Source organism: Pteropus vampyrus, unplaced genomic scaffold (genome assembly GCF_000151845.1).
Source record: "Pteropus vampyrus isolate Shadow unplaced genomic scaffold, Pvam_2.0 Scaffold482, whole genome shotgun sequence".
Taxonomy (NCBI): Eukaryota; Metazoa; Chordata; class Mammalia; order Chiroptera; family Pteropodidae; genus Pteropus; species Pteropus vampyrus.
Genome location: NW_011889263.1, coordinates 568167 through 591592, shown reverse-complemented (window position 1 = coordinate 591592; position 23426 = coordinate 568167). Strand labels below are relative to the sequence as shown.

The 23426-nt window shown below is 51.9% G+C and overlaps 1 protein-coding gene across 1 annotated transcript in view; it reads left to right on the top strand.

Annotated features, from left to right (window-relative positions):
* Positions 1-23426, top strand: part of CACNA1A (calcium voltage-gated channel subunit alpha1 A) — a gene marked incomplete at its 5' end in the record, with an annotated part of 168357 nt that overhangs the window by 111655 nt on the left and 33276 nt on the right. The window contains 9 exons of the mRNA XM_023524598.1: positions 112-241; positions 4211-4270; positions 4943-5049; positions 13830-13929; positions 15583-15743; positions 17140-17277; positions 18846-19047; positions 20132-20296; positions 22508-22618. Coding sequence (XP_023380366.1) covers positions 112-241; positions 4211-4270; positions 4943-5049; positions 13830-13929; positions 15583-15743; positions 17140-17277; positions 18846-19047; positions 20132-20296; positions 22508-22618 — 1174 coding nt within the window. The remainder of the gene's footprint in view (positions 1-111; positions 242-4210; positions 4271-4942; positions 5050-13829; positions 13930-15582; positions 15744-17139; positions 17278-18845; positions 19048-20131; positions 20297-22507; positions 22619-23426) is intronic.

Below are 23426 nucleotides of genomic sequence, written 5' to 3'. Positions count from 1 at the left end.
TGTGGGACTTTGGGAGTGACAGATCTCAGGTAGTGGTAGGAGGTCAAGGACATGACAGAAGGAAAGGACTTGCGAGCCCATGGTCTGAGTGGACCTCTGCACGTCCAACAGCCTTCGCCGCCTGTGCCACTACATCCTGAACCTGCGCTACTTTGAGATGTGCATCCTCATGGTCATTGCCATGAGCAGCATCGCCCTGGCAGCCGAGGACCCCGTGCAGCCTAATGCACCCCGGAACAACGTGAGTCCTACCCGTCGTCTCCTTCCTGGCCCAGCTCCTCTGTCTCAGGCCACTTCCTCCTGCATCCAGAAGCTCATAGCTAGGGCGGAAGGGAGGCTCCAGTTCTCCGGGGATGCTCTGGAAAGCGGGATATTTCTTGAGGAGGCTGTGGCCCCCTGTGCGCCCAGCGGGGCTTCAGGAGCCCAGCGTAGCTGGGGCTGGAAACCGCTGGAGTTCCTGGTGGGAGGAGCGAGGCTGGTGGGGTGTGGGGCTGCATTTTCTCTGCACGGAATGTGGGGGACACTCAGGCAGGGGGTGCGCCACAGGCAGTCCCTAGGCAGCCAGGTCGTACCAAGCAGATTCTTCCATTTTGACGCAAAGCTTTGAAAAAAAGGATTATTTGGATTCAGAAACACAGCCTAAAGTTTTAGCTTTTTGAAGAGCTGTAAAGCTCACCCTTTGAGGGTCCAGGGTCAGCAAACGGCCCCTATTAACTGAGCACTTGCTGAGTTCCAGGTGCCACCCCATGGCATTTGGCAAGCAAGCCCTCCCAGGTATCCCCATGGGACAGATGGGGAAACAGAATCAGGGAGGTTAAGTTGACTGGTCCAGGGTCACACAGCAGAATTCCAGTTCGACTTCCCCTAGAGCTCCTGCTGCTTCCTTCAACCATCTCCATTTATTGAGCACCTACTGTATGCCTAGCCCCTCATGAAACTCACCAACCAGGAATGAATCGAGAGGGGAAAGTGAGGCACTGACAGGCGAGAGCGTGGCCCAGGCTGGACTGGCAGCGATGCCTCCTTCCCCAGCTCCTGTCCCCTTCACCCTCCTGCCAGTGCCATAGGTACATTTTCCACTGGGAGCGAGGCCTCGTTACCCTCGATAAGTAGGTTAGGAGCCTGGCAAGGCTGGAGGGCCACATAAGCCAAGACCGCCTCCGGCAGCTTACCTTGCATTTTCTTTCCCTTCTCAGGCCGTGCAGGCGCCCTGGGGATCCGACTTCGGGTTGGAAGGGGTGCAGGAGAAGCAAAATGGAAGGAAATAATTAGAACACGGCTCCTGGAGGAAACTAGCTCCGGGGCAGGGCTGAGGCTGCACTCTGTTCCCCTGGGGCTCTCAGGGACCCAGACCCAGGGAGGGGACATTTTCAGGGGGCTCAGCACAGCCCCTGCTGACTCCAGGAGACAGGAGGAGGCCCTGTCTCCGGCAGGAAGGGGGTGGGCATGTGGGCTCAGGGAGGCCCCTGCAGCTCCTGATGCTGTAGGAACCCAGGCAGGGCTCAGACCAGCCCCGCATGGAGCATTTTGCAAAGCTCTCTGCTTCATCTCCAAGTTCAAACTTCTCCCCTCAAAGCCCTCCCCTTCTCGTCAGAAACACATGGACCTGTCCTGCCAGCTGATGCCCAGGGACCCCTCCCCGAGTTCTTTCTATTAGTGCAACTAGAATAGGCTTCAGAAAAGTGCCTATAACATGTATGATCCATTTGTCAAGGATTTTAAAGTGCACACACCCTTATATAACCACCTCCCCAGGCCGGAATCAGGCCAGAATCACCCCCGGCCACTGGCACCGTCTCGATCCCCCTTCTCCTTCCGTCTGGACGGAGGTTCAAAATTGAGACAACATCTGGAGACATGTTTGATTGTTGCAAGTTGGGGCGGGTGGAGGCGCCACTGGCATCGAGTAGCTGGAGGCCCTGGACACGGCTCATGGCCTTACGGTGCCCAGGGCAGCCCCCCACAGTGAGGGACCCAACCCTTAAAGTCAACAGTGCCGAGCTTGCAAAACCCCACCCTCCAGGTGAGCATGACCCGGCTTCTGGAAGGAGCACATTTAGCGTCTCCGGTTTCCCCACCTGCACATGCATCCCCAAACACTAGAGTTTAGGGTTGCCGGTTTCTACCGCTGAACAGATGGAATCATTCTGTGCCTCGTTTCTGTCACCCAGCATTGTGTCCGCTGTGGACGAGCATGTATGGTTGTGGATCGTGGCGGTCACACTTTTTCATCGTTGAATGTTCCACCATGTGGCACGATTTGTTATCCATCTTCTCGTTGACGGGTATTTGGGGGCCCTCCACCTTGGAATGCTGTCACCACACCCCCCACTCCCACCTGTCCCGGGGCGCCTGAGCATGGCTTTCCAGGGTGTAAAACCAGAAATGCAGTTCTTCAATCACAGAATTTTTACCAGTCGGACTCAGTAGGTGGGGCCAGATGCTCACGAGAGGCCGCAGTGACAGTCGCAATGGCCGTGTAGGGCTCTGCCCCTGCTCCACAGTCTTGTTAACACTGTTGGTGCTGGCGGCTTCTTCACTTGGCCGACCTGGTGGGCGTGGAATGAAATCTCCTGGGGACTTCGATTAGCATTTCCCTGGGATGAACGATACTGAGAACTTTTTGGATTAGAGTGACCCACGGAAAATTGCCATTTATATAGGTCTAAAGGATCATGACCATTAGATATGGTTCAATCTGATTTATTAGACTTTTGATTTCCTCTTGCTCAACTTCTTTGGCTCTCCAGAATCTGATTCACCTGACCCCTGGCCTGCCTTTCCCTCACACCTTTCTTCCTTCTTCTCTTCCTTCCATTCATTGCTTTATTTAATAGTTATGTAATGAGCAACTACTGTGTGCCAGGCACTGAGCTAAACATCAAGAATTGATAGAGTATGAGACGATCTCTGCCTTCGCAGAGCTCAGAGGGCGAGGCCTGTGGCCATTCCGTGCCCTTCGCCCAGCGCACCTAAGTGGCCTCCCTCTACCATCCCCTCTGCCTACCCAGATCCTTCTAGCCCCTTGCGCCCACCACCCCATTCCAGGAAGTCAGCCCCTGGCCACAGTGGTCCGTGATGGCCCTTCAAACGCCACACATAACCGGAATGCAAGCCAGCTCCTGCAGGACCCAGTACAGTTTCAGCTATTCATGCATGCATTTAGCAAGCACTTATTGAGCACCTACTGTATGCCTGGCCGTGTATTATAAACTAGAAGCTGCCGCAGGGACAGGCAAACACCCCTGCCCTCAAGGGTCTGACATTTGGGTAGGGAAGATGGACAATGAGATTATTAATAACTGTAATGGGGTTTGTCAGGAAGTGATAAGTGTGTTGGGGTGACTAGGTGAGGAAGATCACAAGTGCCAGGAAGTGGCATTTTAAACAGGCAGTCAGGGAGGGCCTCACTGAGAAAGTGATATTTGAACCAAGCCATAAAGGAGGAAAGGGAGAGAATCAAGATGGGGCTTGGGGAAGAGCATTCCAGGCAGAGGAAACAGCCTATGCAAAGGCCCTGAGGTGAGGACATTCAGGGTGGCAGGAGCAGAGTGAGCTAGAGGGAGACTGGGAGGAGGTGAGGGCAGGGAGGTGACCAGGCAGATCATGCAGGCCCTTAGGGAGGACTCGGAGCCACAGTGGGTTCTGAGCTGAGAAGGGGCCCTGGCCTAACTCAGGTGCTCACGGGCGCCCTCTGGTGGTGGCGCTCAGTAACTATCAGCCTTTATTTCAACACAAATCTGATGGAGTCTCTCCCGGGGCTTACCACATCCTGGGCACTGTGCCAGCACAGTCACATCCTCACACCAGTGTCGCACCACAGATGTGCTATGGTGTGGCCTGGGGAAGAGCCAGGCTGCAGGACATTGTTCATCCATGCAGAAACCACTCGGCCTTGGAAAATAAAAAAGGTACCCTTCCTGTTGGTAAGCAAACCAGCCTAATAGAATGATTTTGTTAGGATTTTGCTGCCATCTGCTGGACAGTTCCATTCACAACATACAAATCTACACTGAGATGGGAGGGGCCCTTGTGCAGTACACATCCTGCCCAACCATACACGGCAGCCGTGTGCTTCCTCTGGGTGGAGACTCTGCTCTTCGGGGACTTTGCTGGAGGTCGCACACCCCAGTGGGCCATCGCTAGGTTCACAGGGGTTCTTCTGGAGCAAGCCAATGACCCCCTGCTCCCTCGCTTTTATCCTCTGCAGGTCCTACGATATTTTGACTACGTTTTCACAGGTGTCTTTACCTTTGAGATGGTGATCAAGGTGAGTGCCAGCACCCTCAGGGATTCTGCACCCTCATGAATGGCACCCTGGCGCAGGAGGCTAGCCGCAGGGATTAGAAATGCTTGGTGTGTTTGAAGAGCAGCGAGGAGGCCAGTGTGATCGGAAGGACTGAACAAGGAGAGTGGAGAAAGCCAGGGCAGGGAGGTGACAAGGAGGTCATGCAGGCGTTTGGCAGCCTCAGGAAGGACTTTGGCTTTTACCCCAGGTGAGGTGGGAGCCATAGAGGGTTCAGAGCAGAGGAGGGAGTGACTGGGGTCAGGTGCTCACAGGCGCCCGCTGGCCCAGGCAGGTGATGATGGGGGTGAGACCAGGGTGGTGGCGGAGAAGGTGGCATGAAGCGGGCAGATTCTTGGAAGGCGTGGAAGGCAGAACCAAGAAGGATTGCTAGTGGATCCAAAGTGAGGTGTAAGGCAAAGGGGAGTCAGGGGGGACCCCAAGGTTTGGGCCTAAAAACCAGCAGGTCATGAGGTGGAGAGGGGCCACCTGTCTTCGGGTGGGGGCTCCTCACTCCTCCCTGGGTCCCCTGGCGGCTCTCCGATCCCTGCGGGATGAGGTATCCCATCAATGATCATGCCCCCTCCGAACGCCCCTCCCCCGGAGACTGGAGGGTGGGGACGAGGTTGCCGAGCACCGTCTCTTCTCTCCTCACAGATGATCGACCTGGGGCTCGTCCTGCACCAGGGCGCCTACTTCCGTGACCTCTGGAACATTCTCGACTTCATAGTGGTCAGTGGGGCCTTGGTAGCCTTTGCCTTCACGTAAGTCTCTTCTCAAGTCCTCCACCTGCGCCTTCGGTTCCGTTCACCAGCCTGGGGCCACCCGTTGGATTGGGGGACATGTTCTCAGCGTGTAGAGATGGGGAGCGTGGGCCCTGGGGGGGCGGGAGGCATCGCATGCCACCAGGAAGAGCTTCGATTGGCTTTTGCATGACGTCCACCCTTGAGGAGGAAGGAGAAGGACCCCGCCTTCTGCCTCCTCACCGCCGCTCATGGCCCCTTGCGCTGCCGCTTGCCGTAGCGTCGCTCTGCCGGGACATCTCATCTTCCTTCTGCTCTGTAAACTCCACCCAGACCACTGTCTCTTTGGGGAGCCCCTAAAAAGACAATCAGGAAACGAATGCGCATGAGAATTCAGCCCCAGCCTGTGCCTGAAGGTGCCGTAGTTGTAGACATGGTGACTCTCCTTGTGTCTTTCCCTTCTCCTGGTAATCCTAGGACAGTGGCCTGATGGAAAGCCAAGCACCCTCAGGTCACTCCAGGGCGGCTCCCAAGGGCTGAGCAGCCATCAGCTCGTGGGGCCCTGGCGGAGGACTTAGCTGTACCTTGCTCAGATTGTCAGCATTTGGGTCAGAATGGAAGGAGCCTTATCAGCCTCTGATCTAGAAACAGACCTTCTTGGGGACCCTGTCGGTGCCAGTTGCAGTGGCTCATCCCCAGAAAGGACAGTCTCAGAGGGACTCTGAGCGCCTCACCCCCAGAGTGAGAAGTCAGGGGCTTCCTCCGTGCCCCTGCCTCCCGGCTCCCTTCTCAGAGGATCTGCAGGGGTCCTTGAGCGCCCACCCCCCACCAGACAGCTGGGGCTTGGTTTGTCGTGAAGGTCAGAGTGATGGCTCTTATCCATTTTAAGGACTAAATCTCAGGTTCTTCCTGGGGACACAGGAAGATCAAGTCGCGTTCAAAGAGTGAGAAGCCTCCAGAGTTTGGGGTGAGCCCTGAGGATCCGGGGGGCTGGTTGTATTTCTGACTCTGGCCAAACTTCCCCGCCCCTCGGCCTTTTTTTATTTTCTACTTTCTCCCCCTCTTTCTGTTTCTGCTCCTTTTTTTCTACTCTCTCTCTCTCTCCTTCTCTCTTTCTTCCTCTCTCCCTCTCTCCTCCCTCCTCCCTTTCCTTCCTCTTAAGTAATTGAGCATTGGAGTATTAGAGCAGTAGAAGAGATTATGAAAAAATAGCAAGGAGTTTGGCTATATTTAAGGTGTTCTATAGGCGAAAGTAATAATAACAATAAAATCAAGTAAAATGCGCATCAAATGGGGGGGTTCCCACAGAGAAGACAAGGAGTCGATGGCTTTGGATAGAGAAAGAAACTACAAATCAGTAAGAAACACTAACTCTAAACAGGTCAATGGACAAAGGATTTAAACAAGTTTCAGAGAATGCTGACAACTAATAAAAATGAGGGGAAAACATGCCACCTTCTTTGGAATTTGAGGAAATGTAACATACAAACCAGGTACAGGTTGTTTCCCATCAAGTCGGTGCCGGTTTCTTCGAAGAAAGATTTTTCACAGGGATGCGCAGCACACGTGAGCTCGGAGCGAGGCACAGCCCGCCCTCCGCCAGCTGTCTGAGCGTCTCGCGAGGCCCCGAGAAAGTTTAAATTCTGAAAAATCTTCTCTCTCTCTCCCTTTCTGTCTCCCTGGCTCCCCCTCTGGCTCTTTCTTTTTCTTCGTTTCTCTCCCTCCCTCGCTCTCTCCCTGTCGGTTTCTCCCATCTCCTTCATGCTCCTCTTTTCCTCCGTTCTTTCCATTTTCTATCTTTTCTTTCTGTTTACTGCTTTCTCTCTCTCAATGCGTCTCTCTCGCTCCCTTTTTTTCTCCCTCTCTCTCTCCCTTGCTTTCTATTCCTTCCTGTTTATCACTTTCTATTTCTGTTCCTCTTTGCCCCTTGCACCCCACCCTGGTGCATGTGTATGTCGGTTCTCTCTCTCTCTCTCTCTGTCTCTCTCTCTCTGTCTCTCTGTCTCTCTGTCTCTCTCTCTCTCTGTCTCTCTGTCTCTCTCTCTCTCTGTCTCTCTCTGTCTCTCTCTGTCTCTCTCTCTCTCTGTCTCTCTCTCTGTCTCTCTCTGTCTCTCTCTGTCTCTCTCTCTCTCTGTCTCTCTCTCTCTGTCTCTCTCTCTCTCTCTCTCTGTCTCTCTCTCTCTCTCTCTCTGTCTCTCTCTGTCTCTGTCCCTCTCTTTCTCTGTCTCTCTCTGTCTCTCTCTGTCTCTCTCTGTCTCTCTGTCTCTCTGTCTCTCTCTGTCTCTGTCTCTGTCTCTGTCTGTCTCTCTGTCTCTCTCTCTGTCTCTCTCTCTCTCTGTCTCTCTCTGTCTCTCTCTGTCTCTCTCTCTCTCTTCTCTCTCTCTCTCTCTCTCTCTCTCTCTCTCTCTCTCTCTCTCTCTCTCATTCTTTCTTCCTCTCCCTCCCCCACCCCAGCCCATATCTTTTGGTGATCTGAGCCTGACCATCTGCCTAACCCGAGTGTGGCCTGGACAAGGCAGACACTCCGCCATCTGCTCTGGCACCAGGAGACCTTGGTCTGACCAGGGGGTCTTCTTCGTGGCAAGGGAGGGCCAGCTCAAGCAGGCACCCTCTCAATTCCTCAAGCCCTCGATGACAACTGCCCCAAAGCTCCCACGTCCTCCAGGTTCAGTGTGGGGGACAGTGAAGGGGACCCTGTCAATGACATCCATTTATCCACACACAACCCCGCTTTACTGGCTGTGCCCTGGGTGGTGGGCTTTGCCCTCTGCAGCCACCACTGGGTATGGCACAGTAGAAGTGGCGTCTGATCAGCTCACCCTTGGCACTTCCTCCCAGACCTCTGTGGAAGCTGATATGCTTCAGCTCTGAGGAGGGGGCCCCTCTGCTGCCCTGTCCCACCTCCAACCTCCAGTTTGGCCCTCACAATCTAGGGGAGGAGTGACCCTCCAACAACCTGGGAACAGGCTTTTGCCATGACGGCTGTAGTTGGCGAATATGCCGTTTCTGGGCTCCCTACAGCCATAATTAGGCTCTACTTTAAGCAAACTTAATCTACAAAAACAAAATTGTTGTTCCACTGAAAAATCAATCAGCAGAATGTTTCTTTGTGTTGCAAAAAAATCTGCCACAGGGAGCAGATTTTTTTTTTAATTTTTGAGTTTTCTTTTTCTATATAAAATTATACAAAGGCATTCAAAACGAGCCTGCCACTCACAGAAATTTGGCAACCTACTTGTAGAGTCAACCTTTTAAACTGGTTTCACGAAGTTGCTACAGGCATAAAGGCAACCAGCCCATGACCTTGAAAAATCCTTAGATTTTTTTTTTTTTTAATTCCTGTGCAAGGAAAGGGTCTGGCCAGTTTTCAGGTCATCCTGTGAGCCTCAGTGGGCTCGTAGATCTCACAGGAACTGGGATGTGCAAGATTTTGCCAATAGATCCTGACAAGTGCCAGGGACTTTCATGGGGTTTTGGAAAAGCCGGTGACCCTGGAAGCACCCTTGTGTGGTGGGTGTGGGATGAGAGAGGTAGGCCCTGAGACGCCACCCATCACGCTCTCCTCACCTCTTGCCAAGAATCCCTCTGGTGCTGCCTCTTGTGACTCCTCCTCCAGGTCAGGGCTGCAGGCCTGGCACAGCTGGCCGAGCACCTTGATCCAGCCGCTCCTGCGTGCCCACTGGGCCAGACTGCCAGAAAGCTAGAAAAGGTTTCCTCGACCTGCTACTTTTTACCCCAAAACAACCTCAGAATCCTCCCCCTGGCTGCAGGTTTCTGGCCTCTTGCCCAAGAAGGCCTGTCCCCTGAGGGCTCTCCTTCCTGTTTTCTTTGTCATCGACCAGCTGAGTGTCACTTTGGCAGCAGTGGGGTGCATTCTGAGGATCTCAGTCTGAGTGCCCCACCCCAGAATCCTTTGCTTCTGCCCTTTCTGGTCTTTTAACTTGCTTTGTCTGTCCCATGGGCCCGTCCCACAGACAAGGCTGAGAGCCCTGACGAGTGTCAGGTTAACGTTATTGTTTTAGGGAAAAAGGTTCCTGCAAGTCTGTATGGTTTCTCGATAGGTGAGCCAGTCCCTCAGCCTCTGTGCCTCAGTTCCCCCCCCAAAATCGAGAGGCTCGACTTGGTAATAATGACACTAATAGCCTCCATTTATGTCATCTTCTCTGCGGCGCCATGCGGGAAGTTCTTAGTGTTCCCATTTTGTAGATGAGGAAACTGAGGCCTAGAGGCAAATGAGTCCAGCAAGATGACTAAGTTGGGTTCTGCTGCCAGATTCGGGGTTGCTGCCCACCTCCCGGGCCCAGTCGTGAAGGCTTTCAGAAGTCGGCACTGTGAGACTTGGCAGCCCAGCCCGCCTGGCTTCCCAAAGGCCCAGGCGAGGCCTGGAAGTCCAGGGGAAGAGGGCATGAGGCCAGCCCCTGCCCCTGCCTTGTGGAAAGAAGTCTTGCTGTTCCAGCCTTTGGGGCTGGAAGCAAGGATTCTGCTGCAGTGCTGTGATTGTGGCCCCGTCTTGGATGCGAGCAAACAATCCCTGTGGTCCCCCAAGGGATGTGTCGAAGCTCTGCCCACGGTTCCCACCCCTGCTGCACCTGCCCAAATATCTGTGCGTGTGTGTCCTGCTCCATTCACTGACCGTGTGCCCTCTCCGTGTGACCACCATTAACATACCATCTCATGAGCCATCACACATGATGTCACGCTCTGTGCCCATGCATCGGGGCGGCCAGATGACATTTCTCAGCAGCTGGCGGATCGTAATCCTGCCCTCACTGCCAAGAGTGCGTCTGGTGCTGCCACTCCTTCCTCGAGGCAGGCCGGCACAGCTGGCGGAGCACCTTGATCCAGCCGCTCCTGCGTGCCCAGGACTGAACTGCCGGGAAGCCAAAGAAGGAGCCCTCAGGCTGCCACTATTTTTATCCCCATCCTCAAAACAGCCCCTGCCCCCGAAGGCATTATTTTTCTTGTGTGTGAGGAAACGGAAAGATGAGAATGCGAGATCCGCGAACCTGGGTTTAAATCTCAGCTGCCGCTTCCCTCCTGGGTGACCCGGGGCACGTCACTTTCCCTCTCTGGGCATCCGCTTCCTCATCTGGAAAAGGGGCATAATGGTGTCACCTTCCCACAGATGGACACAGGGACATTCAGGAGAGTTACACATTACACCTGACGTCAGCAGATTAGGCAGAAATCATTCAGCGATTCCGCAACGGTCCATAAAGGAGAATCCACACAATTCTGTGTGCGCTGTCATTCCTAGCTACTGTCGAGCTTCGAGGACGACTGAGCTAAAGGAAAAAGGAAAAACAGCACTAACTTCAAAAGGGGCGATGGGCGGAAAATTCCGTAGGGGAGCCGCTTGGCGGCGAGGCTGCCCCAGTCTGCTGGCGGTCGAGTTCTCGCACCTGAATCCCAGGCCTGGGTGGAGGGCTGCAACGAGACCAAGCCTGCTGAGCTGTGCAGGGCGCCCACGTTTCCTCAGGGGACTCTTGAGAGTTCCCCCTTTATTTCACCCCGGGTTGGGACTCCTTGCCAACCCCTCATTCATAACTTAGGGCATAAAGCCAAGGACATAGCTACTGTTCATTGACCTCAGAGTCCCATAGCCCTGTTTTACGGATGGGGATGATCGTTAGAGGCAGACCGGGGATTCAAACCCAGGCTTCCCAGCTCCAAAGCTCTTAACGTCAAAGACATTTTACAGTCTTCCGGCACGAGAACCTCTGGAGAAAAGGGGTTTCTCCAGCTCTTGGCAGTGACCTTCAGTGGCAAGTTCGCCTTTAGTAGTAATTGATGTCCTTCTGGCTGTCCTGCTACTTGGAAATTTGGCTTCCTGGGTGCTGTCGTGCAGTGCCGGGGGCCTGCCAAGAGCAGGGGACTGAGCGGGGGACATCCAGATGGAAGGATGGACCTCAACCAGAGCCGTGAGCCTGAGGCTGCCCCTCCTGGTGCCCAGGCAAGGCGGGGGATGCTCAGGTGTGCGTGCGTGTACGTGCGTGTTCTGTGTTCTCTCTTCTGAGGCCGCTTACGATCTGTCTCTCCTCCGACGCCACATCTCCAGGAGCAGTACACGGTAAAGTCTCTCGCTCGCTCGCTCTCTCTCTCTCTCTCTCTCTCTCTCTCTCTCTCTCTCTCCCTCTCCCGTCTGTCTCATTCTCTGTGCCCTGGTGCAGCCTCGTTGGTTCTGGGCCTGTTTCTGTGGCCTTGTGTCCTTGCTACCGTCCTGTCGCTTGCAGTGACCAGAGCCCCCCTCAGCCTGCTCTCCAGGGAAGAGGAACCCTAAGGGGTCTTAGCCACTGCCCCCACCATTAGCCCAGTTCTTGGCAAAGAACAGAAAAGGGGAGCAAGGCCTCCCTGGGGTCTAGTTCTCATATGGCAGTTGCCCCAGGGAGTAGTTACCAGGGGAACAAGTATCCACCTCCCAGATGGGAGAAGAGCCGCCCCCCGCCGCCCCGAGGAGTGTCTACACTCTCTGAAAAGTGGTTCCAAAATCTGGCTGTTTTCTAGAAGAGCACTTTGATCAAGCTAGTTCTGCGTGCCCAGCAGCCAGACTGTGGGGAACACTCCCCACAATCCTCGGCAGGCAGGATTGTTTCTCAGCCTCTCCATGGAGCAAAGCGCCTCCCGGAAGAGACCCCACACTGGCCAATGGAGTCATTTTCAGATGAGTGGACATGCCTCAGGAAGTGCATTCCCAAATGTCAGCCGTTCAACGCATCAGGATTTTTTCACGGGTCCCACACGTAACCTAGACGTCTACCTGCTTGATATTTTTTCCTCCAGCACATAGTCTAAACTTTATTTTAGTTTTGCTAAGAAACTTTATATCATCCTCTTAAAACCAGTATTGTTAACCTCAGACAGAATTGCAACTGCAAAAGTGATTCTAACTGCGATGAAACAGTTGCACTGTAAGTTACTCCATTCAAGCTGGGTTCTTTGTTTAAAAAGAAGTAAGTGAGCTTTGGGGGAGGTGTTAGGATCGATGAGCACAAACAGGAGACTTCCTGTCTAAGCGAAACAGAAGGCCTGAAAGGTACTTGAAGAAGGAATAACTTTCCCTGTGCAATCCAGTTATTTGTGTCCCCGTTCTACGTAAAATGATCTCAGTGACTCTCTAGATGTGCATCTCATACTTTGGGGACACGGCCTTGAGATAATAATGATGACTTTGGTTTGAAAGAGAAAACAAATGTTCAGGCTACTGAATCCTGGAGCATAGCTGGGCCTGGCAGACTATCGTCCAGTTCTCATCTTTATTCCCTGAAAAAGGAGAGGAGGGGATACCAAAAACGCAAAAGGTGTAAAGAATGATGTTTTTGCACCTGGGTACCTAGACGTAGGAGTCTCTGGGAAAGCTGTATCCAAGACCCAGGAGGTAATTATAGGAGGATGATTGCTAGGAGGCCCCCCCCAAAACAAAAAACCTGATCTAGGGTTATTCATCTGTGTCCTAAGACCACATGCCAGGTTTATGATGAGTGCTGGGACAAGAATCAAGATTAAAAGAGAAATGAACACACAGAAAAACAAAACACAGGTTAAGCCTTTGAGTCTTTTGCCTAAAGCCAGAAGCAAAGACAGAAAGGAAGATGATTCTGAAACAGCGCTAAGGTCCGGCAGAACCCAGAGGCAGTCAGGGGAGGCTGTTGGGTGGAGAGGCATTTACGTCGACTTTCGGGGCTGCGTGGTGCAGGGGGGGTGTTGCTAGCAGTGGGGACACAGCACGTCCAGAAGCAGACAGAGGCGAAGAGTGTGGCTGGGGCTTGGGGTGTGTAGCAGCTGATGGGAATGCAAAGGTTAAGGTAACTGGGCTAAATTTTGGAAAGGCTTGCATGCCATGCTAGAAGTTTGCACTTTTAGGAACCCAGATACTCCAGAGGATTCTGAGCAGGAGAAGGACGTGGTCATTGGCTTTGGCCACTGGGTGCAGAAAAGGTGGAAGAAGTGAGAGATGGGGGTGGGGGGAAAGTTGGGAGCTGGGCACTGGGGGTCCGACCCGAGATGGTGGCCAGGCACGGAGGGTGGAGATGTTTAGGAGGGTGGCCCTCTGGGGATGGGGATGGAGGACAGGCAGTTGACCATTCTGTTGGGCTTCTGCCTCGAGTGACTGGTTGGGTGGTGAGTACCATTCATCACAAGCCTTTGGTGGCCCCACCCAATGCCCTTCTCTTGGGGGCCTGAATCTTGGTTGGCTAAGGGCGTCATGGCGTCCCCAGGGTCTACACTGCTCAGACTCACACCCAGTGGACCCTGGACTGTACCTCTGTGCAGCTGTCTGACACAGATGGGCACAGGGCCCCCGGAAGGATGAGGCAGTGGTTCAACATCAGCACCCAGTGTTTCGGTTCCTTCCACTCCTGTGGGCTCAGAATACTGGGGAAGGGGTCTTGGTTTAAGGGCTGCCTTTAAGTAGCTCTTGAATCCTGTTGGAAGGGCAACAAAAATCTTATTTTCTAAGAACCCACCAAGACCACCTCCAAAGAGAGCACTGAGAGCGGCCAGCCCCACTGCGCTGGGTCCGAGGGCCACCCGAGGCAGCTGCTCAGGCCCAGCCAGGTGGCAGAGGGACCTCACAAGCCCTGAGACCAGCACTGCAAACGGCCATCTGCTCACTGGCTCCCGAGCCCACACGTAGGCAGGAACCGGGCCACTCTTGCCCAGCACGGGCGGGGCTGTGCCAGGCTCACCCCAGACTCCTAGGCTTGGGAGGGTGGCGTCACGTGGCGCTGTGGGCCACCCTCCACCCAGCCTGACCTCTGCTTCCTCTCTCCCCTTCTCCCCACCCTGACTCCCCTCCACAGCGGCAACAGCAAAGGAAAGGACATCAACACGATTAAATCCCTCCGAGTCCTCCGGGTGCTACGACCTCTTAAAACCATCAAGCGGTTGCCAAAGCTCAAGGTGAGATTGGGGCATGTGGGAGGCCTGTCGGGGTTGCCGTGTACAGTTGAGCAGGTTGCACACTGCTCAAGGATACTACCCTGAAGGGGGCGCTGATAACATCGTAGCCGTTGATGTGGATCTATTACTACAACTTTCCAGTAGATGGCAGTAACGTGAATCGGTCTAACAAAATCTATATATTAGAATTTTCCATTAGATGAAATGTCTCCCTCAAGGTCAGAATCCCTTTTCCTAATTCACGGGAAGGCATCCCATGGATAAAAGGAGGCGTGACCCGGATCTGGGAAGGAGAACGCTAGGTTTCTGGTCCCACATAACCTTTGACTTTCCACCTACCTGTTCTAAGCCCCAATATCTCCTGTCCTAAGATATCATGAACTAGCATTTCCCAAAAGATTATCATTCCAAAAAAAAAAGGAAGAAAGAAATGAAATGAACCTAGTCATGCGGGCACATCTTTTCAATTTATGTCACACCCGAGGGGCACCTGCATTCTCTTTTACTTAATGTTTCTCTAAATCAAATCACTTTATTATTTTTTTTTTTACTTAAGTGGATTTATTTTTAAAGGAAATGCTATGTCCAGTTTCAGAACCCACTGTTAACAGAAGATAAAACTAAATACTCATTCGAAAAAATAAGATAATATTATTAAAATCTAGCTAAATACAGTCAGTTGCCCAACAGAGGCTTTGAGCATGGATGCTGCTCTTTCTCGGTGAAAAGGAAAAGAATCTATGTTAGGCGTTGACATAGTAGCAGCCAAGAAAGACTTTCTCCTTTGCTCGTGACTGTGTGATTCAGTTCAGTGATACCTAGTGTTGGACTCCTGAAGGACCTAAAAGTGTGTCTGATATCAGCAGGGGTGCCCCCTCCCTCCCGTGATTCCATGATTTTGGAAATATTGATACAAATTCCAAGACGCTGATGCATGTTTAAAAAAAAAAAAAAAAGACGAAACGTGGCTGCCCTTTGAATGTGAAAGCTCACTTGCATTGAAACACGTGGAGTTTCAGCAGTATTCAGTTCAACGGTTCTGCACCATTTTCTGGGGCCCAGCTACCTTTGAAAGCCCCGCGAAAGCTATGTCCTCTGTGCCCTGGGGGAAGCTGGCCTGTAGTTCCAGCAGGTGCCACAATCCTTGATGCCTGCTTATGGTTAGGCCCCTCTGTGATTAGAAGCAGAACGAGGTGTGGGCTGTTACCGACTGGGACCCCTGCCTTCCCTGTGGGGTGATGGAAGGAATCCTTCTTACCCAGAGCAGAAAATCCTGGGCACGTTAAAATCCTCTCTCAAATCCAGAGCGCCCCCTACTGCTCCGTGGACAAAAAGAAGGAGACCAGAGCTCCAGAGGATGGGGAAAGAAATTAACAGGAAATGACCTCTGTTGAGGACCGTCCCTCTCGCACTGACCTTGGAGAGGCTCAGAGAAGTGGTTCCACTTCCCAGTGGTTTAATTGGGCATTTTAGGTGCCTAGAAACTCGGGATTAGGTCCAGTCCCAACACGTACTTCCGTGTGGCCTCAACTTGGCTCATGTCCCTGCCTGCATCGTGGGAATAGTGACGGTACTTTGGTGTTATGGGCTGCTGGAGGCGGAGGCCGGGCAGGCTCCCAGCCCTTCACGCCCTCTCTCGACCCTGCCCACTAGGCCGTGTTTGACTGTGTGGTGAATTCTCTCAAGAACGTCTTCAACATCCTCATTGTCTACATGCTGTTCATGTTCATCTTTGCTGTGGTGGCCGTGCAGCTCTTCAAGGGGAAGTTCTTCCACTGCACTGATGAGTCTAAGGAGTTTGAGAAAGACTGTCGGTGGGTCTCCACTCTCCTAGGCGATCCCGCTGGGGCTGGGGATGGGGCAGCGGGGGCGGGGGTGGTAGCGACACCAGTCTCCCGGGCTTAGAAACTTCAGTGCGGGGCATGGGGAATGGCCCCGTTGCAACCAGCTTGGATCTGGAGTAGAAGGAAAGACAGTTTTGTAATTTAAGTCCCTGCCCATCACTTTGGGATGAGCCATAAGCTAGTTGCTTAACTTTTCAACCGCCAGCTTTGCCAAGCGGGGGATATTAAGATACGTCCACATTCCCTTATGTGAAACCTTTACAGGTGGATGTGTTTCAAAATCAGAATATTCTGAGATTTTAGCAAGATTATATGGTATGTGTCCCACATAGGACATAACACCCTAAGCTGGGTCCAAGGCAACCCTGTAATCAAACATGATATTTCTACCAGAAAAGATAGCTATTTGTACCAAATCGGATAAATAACAAGTATCAAGAGACTCACATCCAATTGGGTCAAGTTTTGTTGCCAAACAAATTAGATCAGAGTTGAGAAAACTTTATCAAGGGCCAGATAGTAAATATTTGGGGCCGTTTGCGTCATGCAGTCTCTGTTTTGACTTCTCAGTGCTGCCTTTGTTCTTGAAAAGCAGCCAGAGACAATGGGTACATGGCTGTGTTCTGATAAAACCTTATTTCTGCAACATTTGAATTTCTCATCATTTTTGTCATGAATGATGTGTTTACAGCTATTTAAAAGTGTAAACACACACACATTCCCAGCTTGTGGGCCATATAAAAACCAGTCCAGACTTGGTCCATGGGCCATAACTTGCCCACCCCTGAGTTAGGAGAAAAGTGTTTGCTTTTCAGAACTTTCTGGAATTTGGCGCCATGGATAAGGGGTCAGCCTCATGGTAGAAAGCTCTGAACTCAGCTCAGGAAAGTGCTGAGCCTTTAACTTAACCAAGTGCTCGGTAAATGTTGCCGTTGTTGCTGGTGCAGCAAATGGCAGCCTGTTGTCATTTCGGTGGCTCTCCTAGAATTGGAAGGATCCCGGGCATTTAGGTGAGAGTCTGGAGCTCAGCCTTGATCTTGCCCTGCAAAAGAGCAGCCACATCCCCGACTGGCCTGATGAACCCAGAAATGTGCCTGTCTCTCTCCCGGCTCTTCACCTCAGCTCAAGACTAGACATTTCTGAGTCGGAAGAGCGTGCTAGCCTCCGAGTCGGCTCTCCCAGTCTTTGCAGGGTCATGGCACACATCCTCCAGGGAGGAATAGGGGGCGTCGCTCCTTCTTGGCTGCAGGAGAAGCAGCGTGGGCTGGTGGGCCCCGCTTCCTCCTCCTCCCATCTCCGGTGGCCAAAGACAAGTATCCAAAGCCCCCTTCCTCTTCTTACTGAAGATCCCCATTTTCTGTGGCAGTGGCAAGTACCTCCTCTATGAGAAGAACGAGGTGAAGGCACGGGACCGAGAGTGGAGGAAGTACGAGTTCCATTATGACAACGTGCTGTGGGCTCTGCTGACCCTCTTCACCGTGTCCACGGGAGAAGGCTGGCCGCAGTAAGTGGCCTGACCAGGGAGCCCCGCGGAGGAGCTCTGGGGCCCCAGGAAGTGGGAGAGCAACGGGTCTGAGAGCCCAGTGCAGAGAGGTCTGGGAGGGAGCGGTTTGCTCCCGGCTTCCTGAGGTAGGGACCCTCCTAGATGCCCCAGGGGCTGTCACCAGAACAGCAATCTCCACGTGTGGTTGGGCTCACAGGGCAGAAATCCGGCCCTCACTTGGTTCACCAAGCCTTGAGTATACAGGGCCGCGTCCTCCAGGACCTTCCAGAATGGGCACTATTTCTCCTTTACAGAAAGGCTCTGCATGTAGGCGGTCACGGCCTCTTAACCCTTTCTGTGCTGGTGAACGCCAACTCCAAGACAAGGATGGGAACGTAGCATTGTCCAAGTCCATTTGACCACAGAACCATTCTCTCTCAGACAGGGCCAGGGCTGGGGTGAGGTGGGTGAGTCTGAGCTGATGAAGTATGGGGTCGGACCCTGTCTTTATTGAAAATTTTGATATTTTTTTCATCATGAGCCTTTGGGCACTCATTTTGACTTATTAAAATATTCCAGTAAAAATACTATTTATCTTGGTTATCAAGGATGTTGGTGCCCCCTTAATTTGTGCCCAAGGCAAGTGCCTTACTCTCCTCACCCTAGTCCAGGTTTTTCTCCCAGAGATCTTGAAAATGCCAGGTTGAAGGCAGCGTGTGCCCTCGGCATCCTCACCTCCTCCTTCTCTCAGCAGACACACCAACCCATACACCTCTGCTCGCGCACACACGGTACCCACACACGTGGGGCCAGTGCTAGCCCGGAAGGCACTTTTGAGTGAATTTTTAAAGCTATCCCTTCCTCAACAGACTTCACTTCCATCTGTCAGAAAATCATTACACTGTACTTAATGATTTTGCTCTAATAAGGCACTTTATGGCCACCTGCCAAAAACTTGTCATCATGAATACACAAATCTATCATGTCTGCGGTATGAATGGCACCGCTTAGACACAGAGCCCTTGAGCAGTGCTTAACCTGTGCAACCGTCTAGTGCAGCTGAGCAAATACACGCTCTCACGCGCATCCCTACTGCACCTCCTCAGCTGCCGCCACCCCCCACCCCCCCGCACACGCACATGCACACATACACCTGCCTCCATGACCCACTACTCACTCCCATCCGTTAGCACAAACCTGGTTCAAATCCCAACTTGGCCACGTCTAAGTGGGTGATCTTTGGCTGTTTAAATTGCTGAATCTCATTTAAATTGCGGAATCTCGTTTTCCTTGTGTAAAAGATGTATCCAGTAAGAACCTCCCTGAAAGGGTTGCTGGGAAAATAAATGAAACATTGAACATCATTTCTGGCATGTTACAGGCTCTAGATATGCGGCAGTAACTGTAACCGATATTGTTTTCAGCACTCCCCACAGAGGTGGGAAGCCTTACAGCCTCATAAAGTAACCACGGTAACGGGAATCAGAAAACAGCGATTACTTTTCCTTCTTATACATTTCCTCTTAATATTGCCCTCCCCGTCTATCCCCTTGTCCTGCTTGTCCCCCTCCCTGCCCTGGTCCTCATAGGGTCCTCAAGCACTCCGTAGATGCCACCTTTGAGAATCAGGGTCCCAGCCCCGGGTACCGCATGGAGATGTCCATCTTCTACGTCGTCTACTTTGTCGTGTTCCCCTTCTTCTTCGTCAATATCTTTGTGGCCTTGATCATCATCACCTTCCAGGAACAGGGGGACAAGATGATGGAGGAATACAGCCTGGAGAAAAATGAGGTGCCACTTCCCGGTCGCAAACCCCGACACACAGAGAAACCAGTTTCCGGGGACAGGTGGGGAGGGAACAGCAGGGAATCCAGTCCTCAGGGCAACCCTTCATGTGGTTTTCAGAGGAAAATCCCTCAGCCAGTCCATTGGCTTCGACTACATTAGGCTGCAGCAACAAACAGCCCAGGAACTCAGTGCCACATTGCCACAAAGGGGGCGATTTCTTGCTCACCCTGCACGTCCAAGGTGGCTCTGCTCCATGTCATCGTTATACTGGTTTCCTCTGAGACACTTAAGATAAAAAAAGAGAGTACGTATGGCACGCCATGGTTCCAACTCTTAAGGCTTCTACCCAGAAGTGACACAAGTCACTTTTGCTCACATCTCATTAGCCAGGGTGAGTCACACACATCCACGTGTGACGTCAGTAGGGTAGAGAATTATAACGATCCCCCAGGTGGGGTGGTGAATATTTATGAATGAAAATCCAATGCACTAGAGCACATAGGCATGGTCCTTTGTCCTTCTAACATCATCCAAGCTATGCGAAGGACCTAGAACGTATCCTTCCTCTATTCTGTTGGCCGCTAAGATGTCATAACCATGATTCCTTCCTCTCTCCCTCTCTCCAAGAGAAGGAAAAAGAGAACCAGCAAAGTGTTTGGTAGGAAAGAATGATAGGCTTCAAAGTGAAACTTTGGTTTAAACTCAGGTTTGGCCCACTTGGCAGCTGTGCCACCTCTGGCAAGTGGCTTAATCTCTCTGAGCCTCTCTGAGCCTCTCCTTCCCCCATCTGCAAAGTGGGGCTATTGATAGTATCCATTTCCCATGTTTGCTAAGGGGATTCCATGAGCTAGCGGGGGACCTGTCAGTGCACATTCTGGCCGACAGCGACTTCTCAAGGAGCCATAGCTGTTGGGGGAAGAAAGCCGTCGTGGTGAGGAGCTTGTGGGGAGCCCAGGAATCCCGGCTGGGGGCAGGCGAGGCAGAAATGCAGGCAGGTGCCCGAGAGCTGTGCCACGTGAGATGGAGGGCGCTCAGTGTCCGGCACCGTCCGCCTCCGGCCCTCACACCACTGGCCTGTCTCCCACAGAGGGCCTGCATCGACTTCGCCATCAGCGCCAAACCTCTGACCCGACACATGCCCCAGAACAAGCAGAGCTTCCAGTACCGCATGTGGCAGTTCGTGGTGTCTCCGCCTTTCGAGTACACCATCATGGCCATGATCGCCCTCAACACCATCGTGCTCATGATGAAGGTGAGCCCCCCGGCCCCGCTTCAACCCCCGCCGCATCCCTGCCCCTCACACGCGCCCTCCCTCAGCTAAATGGAACCATTTGCTGCGAGTCTCCCAGACAAACCGCACTGCGTCACGACCCCGCCCTTGCTCCAGCTGTTCCCGCTGCCTGACATGCAGTTCCCACCACTCCGCCTGGCCAGCTCCTTCCAGTGGCACCTGCATGGCCCTTCCTCCAGGAAGCCTTCCCTGATCTCTCCCAAGACCGCACCAGGTCCTCATTTTTGCAAGCATCCTGCAGTTATCTCCCATGCCCTAATATCTGGGTGGTTGCCTGACAATCTCCCACCAGCCCGTGAGCTCTGAAAGGCCAGACAAGTCTCAGTCACACCTGAATTCCTAGAGTTCATTGAGGGCCCAACTCAGGGGAACAAGAGGCCCTTGATAAATGCTTGATGAATGAAATGAGGAAGGAGGGGCAGATAAGGACCTTCCACCCACAGGGCCCTGGAGCCTCTTCAGGCTGATGAGTCGGAACTTTTCACCCTGTGCTTTGGAGACCAAAGGCTTGGATTTGAGTCCAGCTCTGCTTTTTAACTCATTCTGAATCCCCTCACAGTGACCCGTGACTTCTCAGGGCCTTGGTTTCCTTGTCAATAAAATGGGAGTGTTAATAAGGCACCTTCTCCCCCACCCCCAGGTGGGGAGGAGGATTGAATGAGAAAGTTCATGCAAAGACATTAGCACATTTCTCGATGCTTCAAAAATACTCAATAAATTTAGCTGCAAATTTTTGAACTGACAAAAAAGCAGTGCCTATTTTTGCCCGAAAACTCTTCTCATAAGCCAGTTCTTTTATCTTTCCATTCTTATGATGATGAACATTTTCAAACAGACAGAAGGGAGACAGATAGTAGAGTGTGGCACTTCTCAAACCGTGATGTGCTCGCCAGCCATCTGGGGGTCTTGTTAAACGCAGATGCCGGTTCGGCAGGTCCGGGTGGGCCGTGGACTCTGCATGTCCGGCCGGCATCCCTGGACCACGTCCCGAGTGTCCAGGCTCTCATGATCTCCAGTCCCCATCCCCCAGAGTTACCCATCTGAAACACTTTGCCGTGTGACCTCTGTCTACCTTTTTTCTCATTTTTTTTTTGTTGAAGTGAAATTCACATGACACAAAATATGCCATTTCAAAGTGTCCAGCTCAGTGGCATCTAGCACCTCTGTCTACTTCCAAAGCATTTCCATTGCCCCAAAAGGTAACCTCATCCCTGTGAATAGTCACTCCCCATTCCGCCACCTCTAGCCCCGGACAACCACCTATCTGCTTCCTGTCTCTATGGATTTGCCTGTTGTAGACACTTCATCTATGAGTTTTTTTAGTATTTTGAATGATAGACACCACACTATTTTGCCCTTAAATTCTTCTGTATGCACGCCTTAAAGATAAGGACATTTTCCTACATATTTTTACGCTTGACAAGATGAGTAATAATTCTCTAAGTTCCACATTGAATTGTCCCCAAAATATCTTCTACAGCAAGTTGTTTTTTGAGCCAAGATCTAAATGGCTACACATGGCCTCCAGTTTTTGTCTTTTCAATCTCCATCCTCCCCATCCATACTTTTTTTTTTTTAATGCTCATGACTTTTTGAGAAAACCAAACAAACTGAATGAAAACGGTTCCAGCTCTGGGCGCATTGGTGTAACTTCTTCAGTCCTCCATATTTCCTGTAACCTGATAGTTAGGTCTAAAGCTTATAGATTGGACTCTGATTAAATAGTTTGGGCAAGGATATTTCATAAGGAGTCAGAATGGTGGTTACCTGTGGGGCAGGTGATCGACCGGGAGGAGATGCAAGGAAACCCTCTGGGCTGCTGGAAATGTAAATCTTGGTCTGGGGAGTGGTCCCACGTGAGTGTACAAGCAGAAGTTAAGAGAGATCTGGAAGCGTGAAGGAAGTACTGCACGGAGGATGCTTTAGAGCCCCCATCGGCCCGGCTGTCCTAGGATCTGCGATGCTAAGACAAGATTCAGGAAACAAGTTTTTGTTTTGATGTGAGAGCTTGCCCGGAACCCAGGTCAGCCCCACAGGTCGTCCACGGGAACGCCAAGTTTGAGTCCCGCTTGCCCAGGAATAGGACAGCCGCAGGGATAGGACATCCATAAAGCCACCTCCCCAGTCCCTGCCGCCCACTGACCCCGCCACCCTTCCTCCTTCCTACTCTAGTTCTATGGGGCCTCGCTTGCTTATGAAAATGCCCTGAGAGTGTTCAACATCGTCTTCACCTCCCTCTTCTCTCTGGAATGTCTTCTGAAAGTCATGGCTTTTGGGATTCTGGTAAGTACAGCCTGAGTCTAAAGCTGTGGGTTGGGAGAAAGCCCGGAGGGTTACTGGGTGCTGGGTGGCAGTCTCCCCGCCTGGCCCCAAAATGCCCAACCTCAGCCCTCCGACGCCCACAGACTTTGTTTAGGCGTTCTTGTGCTTGCCAAGTAACCCCGATGACACCCAACACGGATTGACTCTTACTATGTGCAAGGCACGTATTTATTCAGTGGTTCTCAAAACTGAGGAACTGAGATCCAGACAGGCTAAGTTTATGGCGTTCAAACTGCTCTAACCACAATCCACAGTGAGAAACAGAATTTACGATAGAGCCCAGCACACAGAGGTGCATATAGATAATCAAAATGAAATTATCAGAAAATCAGCAGCAACCCTTAAGCATGCCCTGAACTTGATTGTCTGTTCTACTCAGCTCCATTTCCTTTTTTTTAATGCAGTTCATGACCCACTCACTTGATTTCATCTCCCACTAAGACAGGTAGTCTCAGCATGAGGCCTACTGACCCCCAAAGGGATCTGTGAATGGGGGGATCTGAAATTAGATGTAAAAGAATTACATCTTTATTTTTCACCAGCCACCAACTGGACCTTAGCATTTCCTTCCATCTTGAAGGCAGACAACAAACCCCCGCAATATTACCAATATGATCTGTGTCAGTGATAAAGATCAGATATTTTCCTAGTACGTTAGAAACATTGCAGGTACCTCACAGTTTAGTTTTTACTCATCATTGCTTCAAAATGCTGGCGGTTATTAAATCTACAGCTAAAACTTATTTCATGTGTTACTGAAAAAATGCAT